Here is an 18,878-nt window from a genome sequence, read left to right as displayed (position 1 = left end):
AGGAGGCCTCAATTAGTAGTGAGTATGTCAAATATGAAGAAAATCGGAGAGGGGTCCGGTCATCTCAAGTGATACCCGTTTTCCTAAAACACTCCATATTGAATGTTCAGGGGATGTAGGGGGAAGCTACAGGGGGAGGGGCGGGGACTTTTTGGAAAATACATATCTTATGATGGTCTAACAATACATCAAAATTCAGCTTTTCCATAATTATTTCCGACAACCCCCCGTTTTTTGCCTTCGTTTCCTGGACTATAAAACATCCCCAAATTGTTTCCTTATTAAGGTAGGTTGGTAAGGTTTGAGGGCCTTACCATTAAAATAATGCTCATAAATGTTTCCAAAACCTGATCATGTAAGATCTGGTCTCAAGAATATTTCCAGTATTTTAACGCACATCCTAATACTCCCATGAAACTTACACAAAATCGTTAAACATTAGGAACCATCTCTGGACATGCTGGTGTATCAGGTCAATGATGTGCTCAGTATGAAGTAACAATAAACAATTATTACTATTGGAGGTAGTACACTTTGTTGAAAACTATTAACTTGGAATGTAAACATGTTCCTCTCACCATATTATCCTACATCTTACATATTTTATTCATGTACTTTTGTACTTCTTTACTTGACTTAGTGCTGTATTAGGTTTTATACTGTGCTCAGCATTAATAATAATAAGAGTTTCTCAACTCAGAAATTATTATTATTATGAATCAATATCATAAATTACAAACTGATAGGAACAAGAAAAAGGTAACAGTATCAGTTATATTTCATAAAAGATACAACCGACAGCTTCCCGACAGGAATGGAATTTTCTTTTTAAATGTACGTTTCATTTGCGGATAATTGCCCTTGTCTTTATCTGAAATTTTGAGCGTTGTTATTTATACGACTTGCTGAAACAAAATAAGCTATATAATTTACCTGTTATAATCATGTAAGAGTCACTTGATTTCTTATATGTGAAAAATGTTATTTAAGTTAGTATATTTTTACCCGGCTATGAAATAAGAATATTGAATATATTTCACATTTTGCTTAGTGCGAGTACCCAAAAGTTTGATCCATTCTATAGAATCCACACAAAACACCGCTTTCGGCCATTTTTAAAATGTTTTGTTTTGACTAGACAATTGACTATCGCAGATCACAAGCAGGGAATTTTGGTCCAAGTGCTTTGTACTGGTAAGTTTTAGTTTTTTAATGAAATTAATTGAAATAAAGCAACAAAATAGTTGTTAAGGTATCATTGAGGTTATTTAGATAAATCAAAACCAAGCATTTGCGAACTTTATTTGAATAAAGTAGAAAAATATTATTTTTTTCGAAGAGGCGTCTTGTGATATTCCGTTGTGCTTCAATAATGCGAACGGAATTATCCCGCGTTTTCTATATCAATTGCATTACTTTTCGCGTAAAACATACAACAAACAACGTTATTTAGTATTGTTACGTCGCTTAAAGTAACATAGCCGTATTTACATACTTACATTTATACACTCTTCAAGTAATTTTTAAGAAATTATTTACATCTCCCGCTTTAGTATGACTGGAGACAGCGGCATATTTTCGAACAAGTTATTCATCTAGATTATAATGTCTACATGTTTATAAATAATGAATACCTTAAATCTTGAACCATGGCCAATAACACGTGGAACTGTATCAAACTGTTTACTATTTCCCGGAATAATTGTATTTTTCATCTAAGCATTAAAAATTATTCTCCCCTTGCACATATTATATTTCCCGAACGTTTGTTTACTTAAGAGTGCAAGTTACATATTCGCTATAATAGAAACATTACTTAGGTGATGAAGATAATCTTTCTTGAAGAAGAAAGTAAGGGTGATGAAACTTGATATAATGTGCAGGTCGAATTGCTTTATTTTATTCTGAACTACAGTCACCCCCCAAGATTTCAATTACCTTTCTACAATCAGAAAATAAATTTATGTTTTAATATTAGTATTTGAAGAGAGTTTTTCAATATTACTGCTGAATGAGTTGCAAATTGATATTCCTTAGTAGTAAATCCAAAGTTATTCACATGCAGGTTAAAGGGCAGGTTGCAAGAAGTCAGACAGTTGTAGTAATTTCTGCTTATTTCGTTCATTAATTTTTGAACATATTGAATATATTTGCAGAAGATACAATTAAACCTACAAATGTATCAATATACACTGTATAATTGGAAGTTGTTGGGAAAAAAACTATTTTTTCCCTGCTGCTTTTTCAGCTTTTTTCACAAAAGTGTCTCGGTAACAGTGCGATCTCCGCCGAACGGATTTCTTCATTTTTACAGAAGGAACTACTTACGGAAATGAGTTTCTGTAGCATTGTGAAAGTTTGTGGAATCTATTCGACCAGGAATTCATGTATTTTTGAAGAAAAATATCTCTCCGACGCATAATGACTGTTGCTTCCTCTACGTGAGCTGGATGTTCCGTACGTTTTATGACATAAACCCCCCCCCCCCCCTGGGTGTTCCCAACCACCCCGTTGTTTTGCAAGAAGTGAAGGTGATTTTTTTTCTTTTTTAAAGCTGTATCGCATTGTTTTGGAAACAAAATTTTAACTATGCATGCCTAACCTAACCTTGCTGGAAATGGTTCGTGGGGCTATCCGTAAATGGTTTTTGGGGCTATCCGTCAATGGTTTTTGGGGCTATCCGTCAATGGTTTTTGGGGCTATCCTTGAATGTTTTTTGGGGCTATTCAGGTATTTTTTTTTGGTTACGAACGGTGGAAACACTACATGCTCACATAATCCACGCTGCGACTTAAGCTGTACCCGCTATATTGTGTGTTACGGAAGCGAAAAAACGAAGAACAATACTGTTAATGTGAAAAATTGAAATTATTTTCGTTAAAAAAGCAAAATGCCACCTGTCTACTTTCTTCTCCAGAGGGAGGGAGGGAGAGGGAAAGAGGTCTCTCTCTCTCTCTCTCTCTCTCTCTTTTGCTCGTGCAGTCTCCTTCAGTATAAAGCAAAACATTCACCGTGCATGTAAGAACAACAAACAGAAGCGACATGATGCACGCCATTGAGAAAACTGTAGTCCGAGCAACATGCAGGTGACATATTTAGCTCGTTGTCGCACTTCGGTTCAAATGGCTGATTGGATTACTGACACTCACAGGCCCACACTTTTTTTTTTGGACCACTAAAATTCAAGAAACATTTTATTATTGAATCACTGCTTCTTTTGCTGATTATATATGTGCAGTTATTTATGAATTCTAATATCTATGTTGTTTTTAAAGGTTCGCATAACCACTTTTTATAGATGCAAAATAATCTAACACATACCATAATTAATAACCAATTGTACACTGTCACTAGCATGAGTGTATCGAATGAGATGTATTCAAAGATGGTGCCTAATAAGACCACCAAGTGCATTTTGCCTCCTATTTGCATTACATTTATGTTTTTATGAGCAAAAATAATACAGAAATGTTGGGAACATCCTAGAGAACAATGTAATTTATTTTCAAACAGTTGAAAAATCTAAAAAATGGATGTGTTGGGCCATCAAACCTCCACCCTCCGTAAGCTAGGGTTAAAATTGTATCTGAACCACTATGCAATATGTGTCCACTGGGATTGGCCAATATCTTTCTCTTGGCTGCTACATCATGTAATTTTTTTTAGCTAGTTGCAAAATATGTCACTACAAACCTGTAAACTCATAACAGTAACTTCAAGTGAAGTAGGTTAGCTGTAATTGGTAAAAAAGCCAAAAAAAGGCAGCTTTTTTGCAATCGTGGTCTGCACATAATAGTATGTTCTCTACTCTCCCTGAGAAAACAAGTGTTCATGAGTAGGAGTGCTCCAAATATAAATGTACAACAATAAACAGGGTGATGATAGTCCTGGAAAACCAGGAAAAGTCAGGGAGTTTCAGAGATCAAAGAAAGTCAGGGAATTTTGTGTTGATTGATGACAAATGTTTCTTTGTTGAACTGCATCACTAAATTTCCTGTAAGTACAATCCATACCTGGAAGCTGTATGAGTTTAATATTATCATGTACAAATTTGTGGATTTAGTTTAAAATTGTCATGCAAAAATGCAAAATTTGCCGTGAAAAATGTGGAAAAGTCAGGGAATTTCAATTCTGCTTGCCTGTAGCCACCCTTAATATAATGAACATGAATAAATGAAAGTTTGTAAATAGTTTTAATTTTTTTTTTAGTATCAATAGTTACAATCTTCTAAAGTGATAGAGCAAGACACCTATGGATAAATTTTCCATTTTCCTTGAAAACTTGCAAAATTATTTTTAAGGATACCCCTCAAGAAGTTGTCATTCATCCTGATGGTTGCAATGGGGCTGGCAGCACGATAGTTGTGTGCTTACATTTGTGATGGACAATTGTTCTCCCATTTAAATACATAGGAAATTTGACTCAGAATGTGATGTTATTACATTAAATTGCAAATATAATTCCATTTTAAACTCAGGAATTATGTCAGAACATGATAGATGCATAATCAGTGCTGCAAAACTTGTATTTTGGAAAGGAGATCATCAAGAATAGAAAAGATGAGTTGATCCATTAAAAAATACTATATAACAATTTCACTTGACTGTACTTTTATTTTCATAGATGTTGATAACTAGCTTTTATTTACATGATATCACACTTTTTGACATTGTTAGTAAATATGATTCTCTCTTTTATAGATGCATATGTATGAAAGAGAATACTTATTACAAAAAACATCTTATCTTCTGTTTAAAATTCTAGAGCATTCTTATTTACAGTAATTATTGTTTTGAAAGTTTTATAACAAAAAAAAGAATAGAGGACGAAGTATATGAGGGGAAAATATCTGCTTAATACAAGGGAAATACAGTGCCTTTTATGGTTGAGGCATGCAGGGATTTGAATCCGTGACCCCTGACATCGTAGTATGTCATCCTAACCACTCCTCCATGGTGGTGATGCTGGAAGTTGCAGGGTTATATATATATACCAACATTTCAGAACATACAAGTGTGTGTGTGTGTGTGTGTTTCAAGCTTGGTTTGAGTTTTTTGTTAAGTATACTTTATGCATAGATAGGTTAATCAGGACTGGACGTACAGTTATGTACCTCACGACACACATTGATAACAATGCAATGACTTTACCACTAAGCCATCGGGGAGGCTCCCCTTGTATGGTTGTGTGTTGTCCTGTGTTTTGCCCATATAACATATTATGTGCAGAGTTTCCCAAAACAACTTCGGTTTTTACCCTTGGTAAGGAGATTCTAGAGACACACATGGTGATTTATTATCTATTGGAAGGGGTTTGCCCCCATATAATGTGACGGGGCAAATAGCCCAAGTGCTGACATCCAAAAATTTTAATTTCAATCAATCCATAACATTCTTTCATTAACACCGGTAACATTTAAACAAAATTAATGCCTAGTTAGTACAACAACTAATAATAGTAATAATAATAATTATTATTATTAATATTATTATTTAATGTTATTACATGTATGTAACAATAATATACTATTCAATTGTCAATACCGGTTACAATAGGTGTAATTAAATAGGACTAAGTAGTAGACTTGCAAAAAAGGTGGCTTTTTTGGGTAAAAAAACTGAAATTTTGGCTTTTTACCAATTACAGCTAACCTATTTCACTTGAAGTTACCGTTATGAGTTTACAGGTTTGTAGTGACATATTTTCCAACTAGCTAAAGTAATTTACATGATGTAGCAGCCAAGAGACATATATTGGCTAGTACCAGTGGACACATATTGCATAATGGTTCAGATACAATTTTAACCCTAAGAGTTAAAGAGGATGGGGAAGGGGGCCTTGCACCTCTATTTTTTAGATTTTTCAACTGTTTGAAAATAAATTTCATTGTTTCCTAGGATTGAGGTGACCAGACACATACATTCAAAAAAGAGGACAGAGCATGGCGAAAAACTGACCGACCTCCGTGGCAGAGTGGTTAGCACAACATCAGTGGTCCCGGATTCGAATCCCGGCCTGCGCATAGGTGTTCTTTGTGAGTGTCTCTTCATGAAAATCATCATATCATCGCTTATACCCATCTTTGCGATTAGCCAAAAGTGGTAGAAAAGTGATGTAAAATGAACAAAATCAATCAATGAATCAAAATGGAACTGCACAGACTTAGTCGTTAGCTTGTCTGACTACCATGCGAGAGAGAGGTTCGATCCCTGTCGGGGGAAGAACCGCGATTTTTCTACCTGTTCAAGGGGCTCCCGACACCCACCCAGCATCATATATAGTGGGTGCCTGGAGGAAACTCTGGGGGCTAAAGGCAGTCAGGTGCATAGTGCTGATCATATCACCCCCACCTTAGACCGTGATCAAAGAAGTGTGGGACCCTGACTGCACATCTCGTATAAGCCTTCATGGAGTGGTGCAAAGCACAGGGGGGCACTTTACTTTTACACACTACATGCATTCCAGCAGTCTCAGAGGGCGAAGCAAATGGTTAGAATAATACTAATGACTAGGGTGTGGAATTTAGCCTATTTGCCTGATTTATTTAATCGTGTTAAAAATGGCTATCCTGCAATTTTGTGCATACTTTACTTGTTTTTTTTTATTTTTATTTTTTATTTTTTACTTGCCTTTCGCTTTCCCTACATTGAAGAAGGCTTTGTTGATATTGTACTAACTGATTTCTTGTATTCACCAGATTTGAGTGAGGGACTCAATTGTTGAAAATATATTTTTTTGTCACAATGATTCAAATTTTTTTTTTCATCATTTGTTCAAATTTGTACAGTCGTTAGCACAAGCTCTTTTTGTGAGAATTACTTTAACTGACAATTCCCCGCAAATGTGATTACGAAGAAAGGAGTATTAATAGTTTGTTAATCGTTAATGCACTTTTATGTGTAAACTGAAGTGCTAATACAGTATAACTGTGCACTGTGTGAAGGGTCATTCCACAGAATGTCATCACAAGGTGGTTGCTCGACCATTTTTTACTTTCTTCATATTTGGTATGTTGAACTCCTTAGAAAAGAGAAGTCAAAAACAGTTTTTAAATATTTTTTATCTGTTGTGGTTTTTAAGTTACAGGGTGTCGAAAATCGCAAAATTGTAAAATATTTAATATCTTCATAACGAATGCAAGATATTTTAAAAATTCCAAGTTTATTGGAATCTGCATATCTTGCAGTACTAAAAAAGTTACATGGTTACGTTTTGTAATAAAAAGCAAGCTGTGATCAGTGTATCTGAAATATCAGAACAAATTGTGTAAAATCGCTGAGTTTTTTTTATTATTATGAAAGGGGGACAGATAACATGTTAATTTTATTTTTATGTTGTAGTAGTATGTTAGTTAATTTACCCTAAAAATAAGCAAGTTGTTAACTGCTCCCCTTTCTGAGATACAAGAGCTTAAATATCGGAAAATTAGCAAAAAACAGCTTTTTGACCCCCCCCCTGTAACTCAAAAGGGGGAGCAGGTAGGATTACCAAATTGTGAAGGTGCTTCATATGTGTGAGCATGTTCAAAATCTCAAAATTTGGTGTTGTTATTCAAACTACTTATGGAGATACAGGCATTTTCCTTAATTACATTTCAACGTCAATTCATTACATCGCTAGAGAAATAAAACTCAAAAAAATTTGTTAAAGTACAAATATTTTTATTTTTTATTCTGTTCTGACAAGGAAAACATATAATACAAATTACATTAATATTTTAGGTGTTTTTTTTTTAATCAGCCAGTTCAATAAGCACTCATGCTCTACAACTTGGACTTATCTCAATTCAATAAAGTAACCATTTTGTTAAACAAAAAAGAAAAATGTATAATAGTGTTTTTTATTGATGAGTAGGTAGGCTGAGTTGTGCAAATGTATAAAATTGTGATAAGCCGTAACTAATGGTAAAATCAATGTATATTTCCTCATCCTCATTAACAAAGTAGGGGGCTATTATTTCATGGTCTTGAATTTAAGCAACTCTCAATTGCTTCACTCATCTCTGGTTGGATGTTATGTACTCATCCTGTAGGTGTTGTTACCTGTAATGGTGATAAAACCTTCAAAATGTTTTTTGATTTTACCCACACATTGTCATCCTTGGATAATTTGAAACTTGTACTTGGACCACAAGGATGAAAAAAGTGTACATGGAAGTCCTGTTCATGTTCACATATATCTTTGACGACTCCCAGCCACCACTTTCCATCATAAATACATGTCACATAGCTGCCTATTTTAACAGACTGAAATAATACATTGCAACCACAGTCTTCCTCAATATAAATTCTCATATCTTCGAAGTTTGCAGAAAATGATGTCTGACGGACTCTGATAGTGATCTTATTAACAGGGACGAAACTGTGGAAACCTCGAGTATGCTTTATTGTAATAGATGAATGAAATCTTTCAGCTAGGAATTCAACTGTTTCTTTAACCTTTTCTTTAGTAACATATGAATATTTTACTCCTGGTATATTATCTCTGCAGAAAGTAAACATTTCTTTTGGTGTTGTGATATGCATTTCATGTGTTCTTTGCAAGCTTGCCTTTGCAACAAGTCTCTTAGTGGTTCCACCGACTCCATCACATGGCCCCTTACCATGTGATGTGGCGAAGAAATGCCACTCAGCATTGAGACCAAAATACTCAAAATGGTGACTGAGGTTAATGAAATTTTTTCGATTCTTGTATTGACTAGCTGCTCCGTCCGAGAAATAAATGACATTTTGAACATTTGGAGCAGCTTTCTTGCAAAACTGTATCATATATTTCTGGAAAGTATAGACTGTATCAGCTGTGTGGTTCAGACAGTCGCTTATAATGCAGAAGCTTGCTTTTGTGATATCGGCATCATTTTCCTTTTTAAAATACAGAACAAATGGATGAACTGTAGCCTGAGCATTTACCCAATGGTAAGATTGAATCTCATCCTGAAGGATGAAGGTGAAGTTATCAGCGAAGTCTCCTTGTACTATTCATTCATGTGGTTTGAGATTACTTTTTCTGTCTTTTATGTACTGTGACTGCCTTTGAGCAATATAATGATGCATTCTAAGTTTCATAATCTTGTTAATTAACCTTTCTATGAAATCTTCATCAGTATCCAACATAGACAGTAGCTCACAACGTTCAGTTGTGGTCCACTGTTTGTAGTTAACAGGTGAATCAAGCAGTTCATTGTCAACATCCATGGTTTCACGCAGGTACTGGTGTAACAACTCAGTCCCTGGACAATTAGGACAAGCACGAAGCATACAGTCTTCATTCTCTATACTGCATACCACTTTTGACAGCAATTCCTTGTATGTATTAGGAAGTTTTGCACCAGTAACCATTAACTTGACATTTTGATGCTCCATGCAAACACAAACAGAGTGTGTCCCACTTGCACCAGCCAGGACACACCATCTAGGACGTAAGTCAGCGAACTTTGAAAATGAAATTTTGATGTTAGGGAAAACTTCACAGAATTTAACATGGAGCTCCTTTAAGTTGCATAAAATGAGACGTTTCTGCTTCTGTTCTTTTATACCATCTGTTCTCCTCACATTTACATAATCTTTCATGCCCGGACACATCCTAGAAACATCATCAGAGTTGTAAAACTGAAGAACTGCTTCTATATCTGCCTCACTTATTGGCTTGCCACTCCCAGGTTGCCTTCTTTCAAGATCCGGAAGGACGCCATACTTGGAAACAAGAGCACGAGACTGACGAACTAAATATTCCGAAACTTTACATTCTCTTGCTGTCTTCCTTATGGACCATGTGGTTGGGAACAAAGTCAGAATTTTTATCTTTTCAGATTTGCTTGTTACGTTTTCCAATTTTCCTTTCAAACTTCCTACCAGTTGAGGATACGGACATGTTTCATCACAGCAGTCGTCATTATCTGTGTCGGAGCTAAAGCCGGCAACATCATCGCAACTTATCTCTAACTTCCTTTTAACTTGATTGGTAATTTTGACAAATTTGTTCTTTGCCGCACTTTTCCTTTGCTTGGTACTTAGTTTGCGATGCTTGAAAAGAGAGACACCGACAACTTCACAGACCTTGTTAACATCTTGAACAGCTGCGTCTATTGGTTCGTAATCTGACTCAGATTCATGTGCAGAAGGCTCACACAGATCCATGTTAACATCTGTGATTTTAGACTGTGCTGATCCTTCTTTGTAATGTAAGGACTTAATTCTGGCAAAGCAAGCGCTGCACAAGTATTTTCCAGGTATCAGTACAAACTTATTTGCGACACTCGTAACAAGCTCAACACTTATTTCACGTAAAGACTTTTTAATGGGTTTCTTGTGGACTTTCAAAGGGTCACAGCAAGTTCCCCCAAACAGGTGCTTGTACTTTATCAAGAACTTCTTTTCATGGTAAGTACAGATTGTTTCCAGGTCTTCAGATACACGAAGAGCAAGGATCTCTCGTTCATTCTGGCTCAAGTCATTAACACTTCTGATTTCTGATGTAGCACTGTATGAAGTTTTTTGACAGTCTACACTAGTGTTTACACCCACAGAGAGCACTGCATAATTTGAACATTAATTTTCAAAAATCGGAACACAAAGTTTCTCAAACTGGGCATCACATAACTGTGCTTTTCCATCCAAAAGTTAAAATGCATTTCTAGGAGCCAGTAGGTAGGCCTAATACTACTTCACAGTTGAGAAGTCTAACTGGGAACTGACTGGAAAGTTGTAACAAACAATAGATCTGAAAAACAAGTTAGGACATGTTAGGACTTGCATCAACACATGTAATGAATTAAAAACTAAAATTGACTGCTTAAATTGAAACAAATGGATTATAAATTTATTGCTTACTGAAACTAGCGAATAATTTAAAAAAAGACCTCAAGTTGTCTTATGTAGTATCAGCCATTTTACAGAAATGCATTATCTTGTTATTGCTGCAGTTACTGAGAGTCAATGTGTGACATTATTTCTTAAAAATCCATCCCCCTGTCACCCTTTCATAATTAAAAAAAAAACCCAAAACTCAGCGATTTTACACAATTTGTTCTGATATTTCAGATACACTGATCATAGCTTGCTTTTTATTATAAAACGTAACCATGTAACTTTTTTAGTACTGCAAGATATGCAGATTCCAATAAACTTGGAATTTTTAAAATATCTTCATTTGTTATGAAGACATTAAATATTTTACAAAAGCTGATTTTTCATGAAATTGCGCAATTTTGCGATTTTCGACACCTTGTAACTTAAAAACCATAACAGATAAAAAAATTTGAAACCTGTTTTTGACTTCTCTTTTCCAAGGGGTTCAACATACCAAATATGAAGAAAATAAAAAATGGTCGAGCAACCATTTTTATTTTTTTGTGATGAAATTCTGTGGAACGACCCTGAAGAAAATTGAAATAAGTTCACATTAATTGCCTATTTTAATGTTTTTTTTAAAAATATTAAGGCGCCTTTTAAGTGCCTATTTTCATCATTTTGGTGCCTATTTGACTGCCTATTTTAGAGGTTTTTAGTGCCTATAAACCTGCACCCTCTATTGACTCAGTTGGGAAACTGATCGTGTTCAGCTCCCAGATGCTAGGGGATATGCCTTAACTGATGATCGTTATGTGTTCTCTATGCAGCACATTTGCAATGGTAGATGTTATACTCTTTCCAAAAAAAAGGAGGACATGTTTGGATAAAAGAGGACGTCTGGCCACCCTACCTAAGATGTTCCCAATATTTCTGTTTTACTTTTGTTCATAAAAACAAAAATGTAATGTAATTAAGAGGCAAAATGCACTTGGTGGGCATATCAGGGGCCATCTTTGAATGTGTCTCATTCGAGACAATCATGACAGTGACAGTGTACAATTAGTTGGTAATGGTAGTAAACAACTGCATATCTACAAACAATAAACATTAATAAAAAATTATTATGGATTTTGTGAGTTTTAGTGAATGATAAAATATATGTGAGACACTCGTGCAATAATTGGTTATTTTTTATTAATGATAGTAATTTTTGTAAATATTATAATTAATAAATAACTGCATATATGTAATACACAAAGGAAGCAGTGATTCAATAATAAAATGTGTCTTGAATTGAATTTCAGTGATAAAAAAAAGTGTGGGTCTGTGAGTTGCCGGTTTTGTAAGTTTCTTGTACTGCATGGGTAAGCTAGGTTTAAAACTAAACATGTAGTCCTGATGAGCACATGAAATGGACCTTTACACGTTTGTCTTTCAATTTACATGTTGATGTCATAAAATATGAAACAAATGTTAATATCAAAATAATTGATTTTTCGAGACATGAAAAATCTTTATTGTTCACAACACATGGCCAGTAAGGTGTAGTATGTCTCCACATTTAATCACGGCAGTATGTCTTCACATTTTTTCTCAATACGTCATTGTGAACCACAGAACATACACATCTTGTTTTTTTTGTATATTTACTTTGCCTAACCTTACCTAACGTGGTTAACAAGAAAGTAAAGTGGAGACAACATAACATACATACATATCACACCTACATGCCCGTTGGAGGCATATAGTGGTTCGGATCTCACTTTAAACTGTAGGTCCAGTCCCGATTAGCCTTACTATTCATAAAGTGGACTTAAAACAACAAAGCAATCTAATCTAATGTTCACAACACATATGCTGAAGTATACGCATTACGTGAATGTGTATACATGTCTTGTTTAACGGAGCATTGATACCGAAGCAACATGTGACTCTTGGAAACCAAGCTTAGAAGTAAATGCAACCTTTCGAACCAAAGAAACATCAGCTGCAAGTGTTGCTTGACACTTGGCCCCTCTACCATTTTCCTGCCGAACCTTCAGACCGAAGCATTAAGTGACGTGTGGCACTTGGAAGCAAACCGACAGTAATCCATTCAACCTTTTGAAGTGAAGGGCAACAACAAGCTAAACATGTCACTTGCATGTTGCTCGGACTAACTGTTTTCTCAATGGCGTGCATCATGCTGCTTCAGTCTGTTGTTCTCACATGCATGGTAAATGTTTTGCTTTATAGTGAAGGAGACTATATCGCTTGTCATCTGTGACTTCAATCTGAAAGCTCTTTCAATGGTGCTCATCATGTAGCCTCTTCTTGTTTGTGCATGTGTGGTGGATGCTTGCTTAGACTGAAGGGGCCCATGTCACTTGTCACTTAAATGTGACACCTCCCACTGTAATGTGTTGTTTCGGTCTGACTGATCTCTATACTTAACAAGATCGTTAGCTACTTCATCAGAGATTAAGATTTAATTAAGCCTGTACACCACAGAACAAATTGCAAGTACCTTTGTGATTGAAGGTTCTTTTTATAATTGAATGGGCCTCTGGAGTGGAATAAAATAATGCTGTTGCCTTGTAATAAGAAGGGGTCCGAGGTGTAATCCTCAGTGGAGGCAGAGTGCTACGGATCTAATTTTGAACTGTAGGTCCAGTCCAGATTTCTTACAATAGATTTTTTTGCCATTTGCAGCCAATCTTATTTGCTTCTACTCAGTTTTAGTGCCAGTGTTTCTCAACCAACTGGCTGAAAAAGATGCATTGCACCCAGAGCTTGACGACTAATTTGAATCAAATGTTATATTTGACAGCAAGTCTACACATAATTAAACTATTTATTACTCTTTATATTTATGCCATACTTGATATATTAATATTTAATATTAATTAAGGGTACATATTAATTTCCATATAAACTTTAAAGGTCAGAAATGTATTTATTAGTGATATTTTTGGGTTCAGGGCATCAACTTGTAAGAAATAAATTTACTAGGCTGTGGTCTCACAAAAGGTTGATAACCACTGCTATAAGCAGCCAAATTACATCACTAGTTGCTCCGTGACCAGGTTTAGCGTCATTTAACCAAATTATACATAATTTACTAGAAAGTCAGAATACAAATATATTTTACTGAACAAAATTTAATGTAAAGAGATTTGATACTACATTTTTAAAAGGTAGAGCAGTATTTTCTCGTTTTCATCATGTACATGTTCGTATAACAAATTCAAACATCGAAAATCGTATCATACTATTAGGTTCTATTAAAAACATACAGAAGTACTCTACAGATATATTTAAGAAGCCTACTGAAATATTAAGGTAACGCTTGGAAAGAACCGCCTATTCAAAAAAGCCATCTTTTTTTAAAACACTGTTTATGTCTAGCTATGAATTTCTCATTGTAAATTGTATTTTATATTTAGAAATGAGTGTCTATTTTTACAAACGAAAACCATGGAACAGGAAAGATACTGCCAACTCCTGTATTTTCATTGAATTGAGACACTTTTGTGAAAAAAGCCGGTTGAAAAACTCGTTTTTTTTTTTTTAAAAAAAGCCCATTTTTTCCTGCTAGAAGAATTTGCTGCACACACTACATAATTCATTTGTTTTATATGCATTCTGAGTTTAAGACCAACAAGTGTCATGTGTCAAATTAAAGATAAAGTTTACACTACAATTTTTGTTTGGAATACTTTCTTTTCAGATGCCTAGATTACTAGTAAATTAATAATAAACATAAAAGTATTGGTAAAAGATATATATTTTTTTACTAATTCGTGATTAACTACTTATTGGTTGCACCTATTGAAAAACCTAAGATAACATTAAATATAGAACACATCTTAAGCTTTCATTTGAAAGAAAGGTCGTTGAAATCGTACCATTGATTTCAGAGATATAGTCGTTTATTCAAATGTAGACATCCTCCACCTTTGATTAGCCGCCATTTCTATTAGCTACCACTTTTAAATGGCCGTCATCGTTTTTTGTCATCCTTACACACCCATATAACTGGGACATAATGGAGTGGTTAGCACATTGCGCTACGATGCCAGGAGTCCCTGGTTCGAATCCTGTCCTGGGCATGGATGTTTGTGAGTGTCCATTCATCATGTCATCACTCATCCCCATCTTCGCAAATTAGCCAAAAGTGGCACAAAATGCTAAGTAAAATATCGCCAACCAGCCCAGATTTCCCCACATGTTTTTTTTTCAGAAAAACGCAGTCAAAAAGTGGGTTTTTCAGAAAATGTAAATTTTTGCCTCAAACGCTTGGGAAATTCTACGATTGTCAAATTTTTTTGGAAAACTAGTAAGAAAAGGCTTAGCAGAGCTTGTAATATTAAAAAGAAATGGATGTAGTACAAGTCATAGTGTTTTGTTTTTTTTCAGACACTTTTCCTCAATTCATGCTAGAAATGAAATTTTAACAGAAATAAAAATAATTTGTATCCAAGATACAAAAAAAGCATCAGACATTTTTAGATAAAACGTTTCCATTGATTGATGCAGCATTGTTGTACAAAGCTTATAATTTTGAAATGTCGTAGTACTTTGGTTATCAGTCACTTCCTTATGTGGGGGAAACCATAGTGCTGTGATGATCAACTGATACAATAAATTTTTACATGATTAAACATTACAAGGGAGAATTGAGTACATTTTATTGAAATCTCGTTAATAATTTTGTGGCAAATTTTATGGGAACACACTTAAACAATTTTACTTATTTCTCATCATAATGGGTTGCTTGCCTATGCAAGATAAATGTTATTTATGTCTGGTTAGAAGCTCTATACCCATGTAAGTCATGCACCTTCATGATGTACCAGAATTTCAGTTCTTTTCTTACTTTTTTCAGGGTGTAGTGTACTCGAGTAAATACAGTGTATGTGTATACTTACATATTTTGATCATTTTGGACATTTTCAAACCTTTGAATAGACTATAGTTTTGACCTTTGTGCATGAAACTTACAGGAGCATTATGTACTTGTACTATATTTTGACAAAATTATCAATATGATGCATGATTTAGGAGGAACATGAGTTAGGGTGGATGGGCAGAGAGCGATAAGTCATTTATTTAGTGGCCATGATAACTGTTGTAAATTTAGAATCACTTAGGTAAAATTATTTCTGAAGCTAGAAAACTTGCGAGCACAATAGGACAATGTGTTTCAAGATCGTGGATAAAAAACTGATTTTCCCCATGTTGAACGCTCTATGCTATGCCCTACATTTTCGAGGAATTAAACTGAGTCATTTTATAGATTTCATTGCTCTGCAATTTTGCAGTCAAACTTTTAAAGTAATATTATATAATAGCTTAGAAGAGAAGTGGTGGTAAAATCACAAACCTTGTATTTATAATAAAGCTTTTGAGTTGCAATTTTTATAATTACAAGATAACTTGAAGGATTGGTCTCACATTGTATTTGAGAAAAATTGGTCATCATGCTTAAAGATAGTAGACGACAGACTGGTTTAACATGTCTTTTGAGAGCTTTAAATTATGCTCATATTTGACTAGGTTACATTTTCGTAGATTAAGAAACACAAGTCTCGGCAATGTTACAGCATCACTTGAGCTTTAAGTTTTTAATAAAAGCCTGGAATATAGTGTGTGCTTTAAGAAGGGTGTGGTAAGTCACCAATTTTTAAACCATGATAACTGCAGCAAATTTAGATGTTTTAGCTAAAATTAATCACAACTAGATACACCTCGGGAATGATTTTGTTTTGCATTTGTTCAAAGCATTTCAAGATTGTAGATGAGAAATGGATTTTTCATATGCTGAGGCAGATTCCAAATTCTGATGACACTGTCAAATGCCTAAACTACATTTCAGAGATTAAGAAACTCAAGAATTTTAGGGCATCACTTAGGCCATAATTTGACAATAAATGTTTTGAAATATAGTGCATGTTTGTGGAGCATTGGGGGCCAAATTGGGGGTCACTAATGTTTTGACCATGGAAAATGCCATTTTCATAGCAGCCAGATATTTTGGAAGATGCTTAAAATTCTAGTTTAACATTATAATTAGGATGAATACGTCAAGTCAGAGTCGTAAGTCAAAGGGGGCCCGAAAATAGTAAAAAATCTTGTCTTATATCTCATATGAAACAATTACGCAAAAATTCACGATGACATGCCGGGACATTTTTATCCATTTATTCTTTTCATGAATGCAAAGTATTTTGTCTTCTCTCTTCTTTTCCATGACTTTGCACTTCTCCCCAGATTTTAATGTTAACAATGAAGCACCTCCAACTGCCAGGGAGCAAGGTGTGAGGTATTTAAGTTGCTTTGTTTTCAACTCAAGACAGGGCATGGATAATATTAGCAGTTCTTCCTTCCATTCTGCAACTATTGCCCACTGAACAAAGATGATTTTATCCTCCGAATTTCCTAATCAAATTCTATATTTTGGAAATGTGCTTAAATCTGAAATCGCCTCAGCAACATCCTACTTTGACAAAGTTTCTTCTCCTTGATAACTCTACTCTAGTTTCCAGTGTTCTCTGTACCGCCGTCTGTTTGTTTCTTACTCTTCCAGTAACAGTCACGACAGAAATATCTCAAATTAAAACCTAAGCGGACTCGGTGTTCTCACTGTTGAATGTGAAAGGGCAAGATATATTGATGTTGTGAAGAAAAAGTATCATTCACAGCCCAGAAGTCAGGTTTCTGTTAAGAGGGACAGGGGAAGGGGATAAGTAAGTTATTGTCTTTTCTTCTTTTGAACACACACATGTCAAAGAACGATAAGTTGTAATCTATGAAAATTCACAGGTAGAGGTTAGATTTGTGTAATTATTAATATAAACGTAGTTCCAACCAGCCATTCAAAGTAGTTACTTCATTTTTTTTTTTTTTTTTAAGAATCTGACTGTACATAGGGGACCCAATTTGTTTCTTGCGGGCACGTGCCTGACAATTTTGTTATGCCACTGCATCAAATATTACGTACTACAATAACATTTCAGACGTATAAAACAAAATGAGTCCTGAAATTCAGACTCATATGGTACAATTACTATGTTAAAAGAAAGGTAAAATAGTTGTACCAAAGATTTCATATGTATGGACCAAATAACTAACGATTTAAGATTTCTTGATAATGAAACCGATTGTATTGAAGTATTTTGTAGTATCTAGCTAGTAGCTAGATATTTTGGCCCCCTAGGCAGGATTGTGTTTTAGCACCCCCCCCCCCCTTCCCCCACTCTACCAAGCACCGACATTTTATGTGCATCCTTATTTTCAGTGCAATGCAATGATTTGTGAAATTTACATCCTTCAGAGAAAAGAGAGAAAAGCTCATTAAAAATAATATAGGTTATATTTAAAGACTCGTAGTTTGCATTTCTGATTTTTTTTTAAAAAAATAGGATATTTAACAATATTTCAGTTATGTCTTAGTGCCTGAAGAACATCTTACAAAAGGTATTAATTGGTTAAAGAAAATTCCAGCAAGTGCATTACAAGGCTATACATCTGCCAAGTCTAAATTTCCCCATAGTATTAAATATCAATTTTGTCAGTAATTTATTATTATGTCAACAGATTATCGGGTCATTCCACAGAATGTCATCACAAGGTGGTTGCTCAACCATTTTTGATTTTCTTCATATTTGGTATGTTGAACCCCTTAGAAAAGAGAAGTCAAAAACAGGTTTCAAATTTTTTTTATCTGTTGTGGTTTTTAAGTTACAGGGTGTCGAAAATTGCAAAATTGCGCAATTTCACGAAAAATCAGCTTTTGCAAAATACTTAATATCTTCATAACGAATGAAGATATTTTAAAAATTCCAAGTTTATTGGTATCTGCATATCTTGCAGTACTAAAAAAGTTACATGGTTAAGTCTTGTAATAAAAAGCAACCTATGATCAGTGTATCGGAAATATCAGAACAAATTGTGTAAAATCGCTGAGTTTTTTTAAATTTTTATTATGAAAGGGGGACAGATAACATGTTAATTTTATTTTTATGTTGTAGTAGTATGTTAGTTAATTTACGCCAAAAATAAGCAAGTTGTTAACTGCTCCCCTTTCTGAGATACAAGAGCTTAAA

The 18,878-nt window shown here is 34.6% G+C and overlaps 2 protein-coding genes across 5 annotated transcripts in view; one reads left to right on the top strand and one right to left on the bottom strand.

Moving 5' to 3' along the window:
- The window catches only part of LOC146002540 (uncharacterized), a 52,356-nt gene extending 51,230 nt beyond the window's left edge, over positions 1 to 1,126 (bottom strand). The window contains exon 1 of one of the 4 annotated variants that reach the window (XM_083140458.1): positions 1,041 to 1,126. Coding sequence is in view for 1 of the 4 variants with exons in the window: in XM_083140456.1 (XP_082996582.1) it covers positions 934 to 946 (13 nt within the window). In the remaining 3 variants the exon portion in view is untranslated. Of the gene's footprint in view, positions 1 to 933 lie in introns of all 4 variants that reach the window. The other 3 variants (XM_083140460.1, XM_083140456.1, XM_083140457.1) reach the window with 3 other exon arrangements.
- The window catches only part of LOC146002541 (uncharacterized), a 29,804-nt gene continuing 12,043 nt past the window's right edge, over positions 1,118 to 18,878 (top strand). The window contains exon 1 of the mRNA XM_083140462.1: positions 1,118 to 1,194. The gene's annotated coding sequence lies outside the window, so the exon portion shown is untranslated. The remainder of the gene's footprint in view (positions 1,195 to 18,878) is intronic.

The sequence above is a fragment of the Lepisma saccharinum genome, chromosome 18 (genome assembly GCF_977018435.1).
Source record: "Lepisma saccharinum chromosome 18, izLepSacc3.1, whole genome shotgun sequence".
Lineage (NCBI taxonomy): Eukaryota > Metazoa > Arthropoda > Insecta > Zygentoma > Lepismatidae > Lepisma > Lepisma saccharinum.
This window is presented reverse-complemented; position numbering and strand designations above follow the sequence as displayed.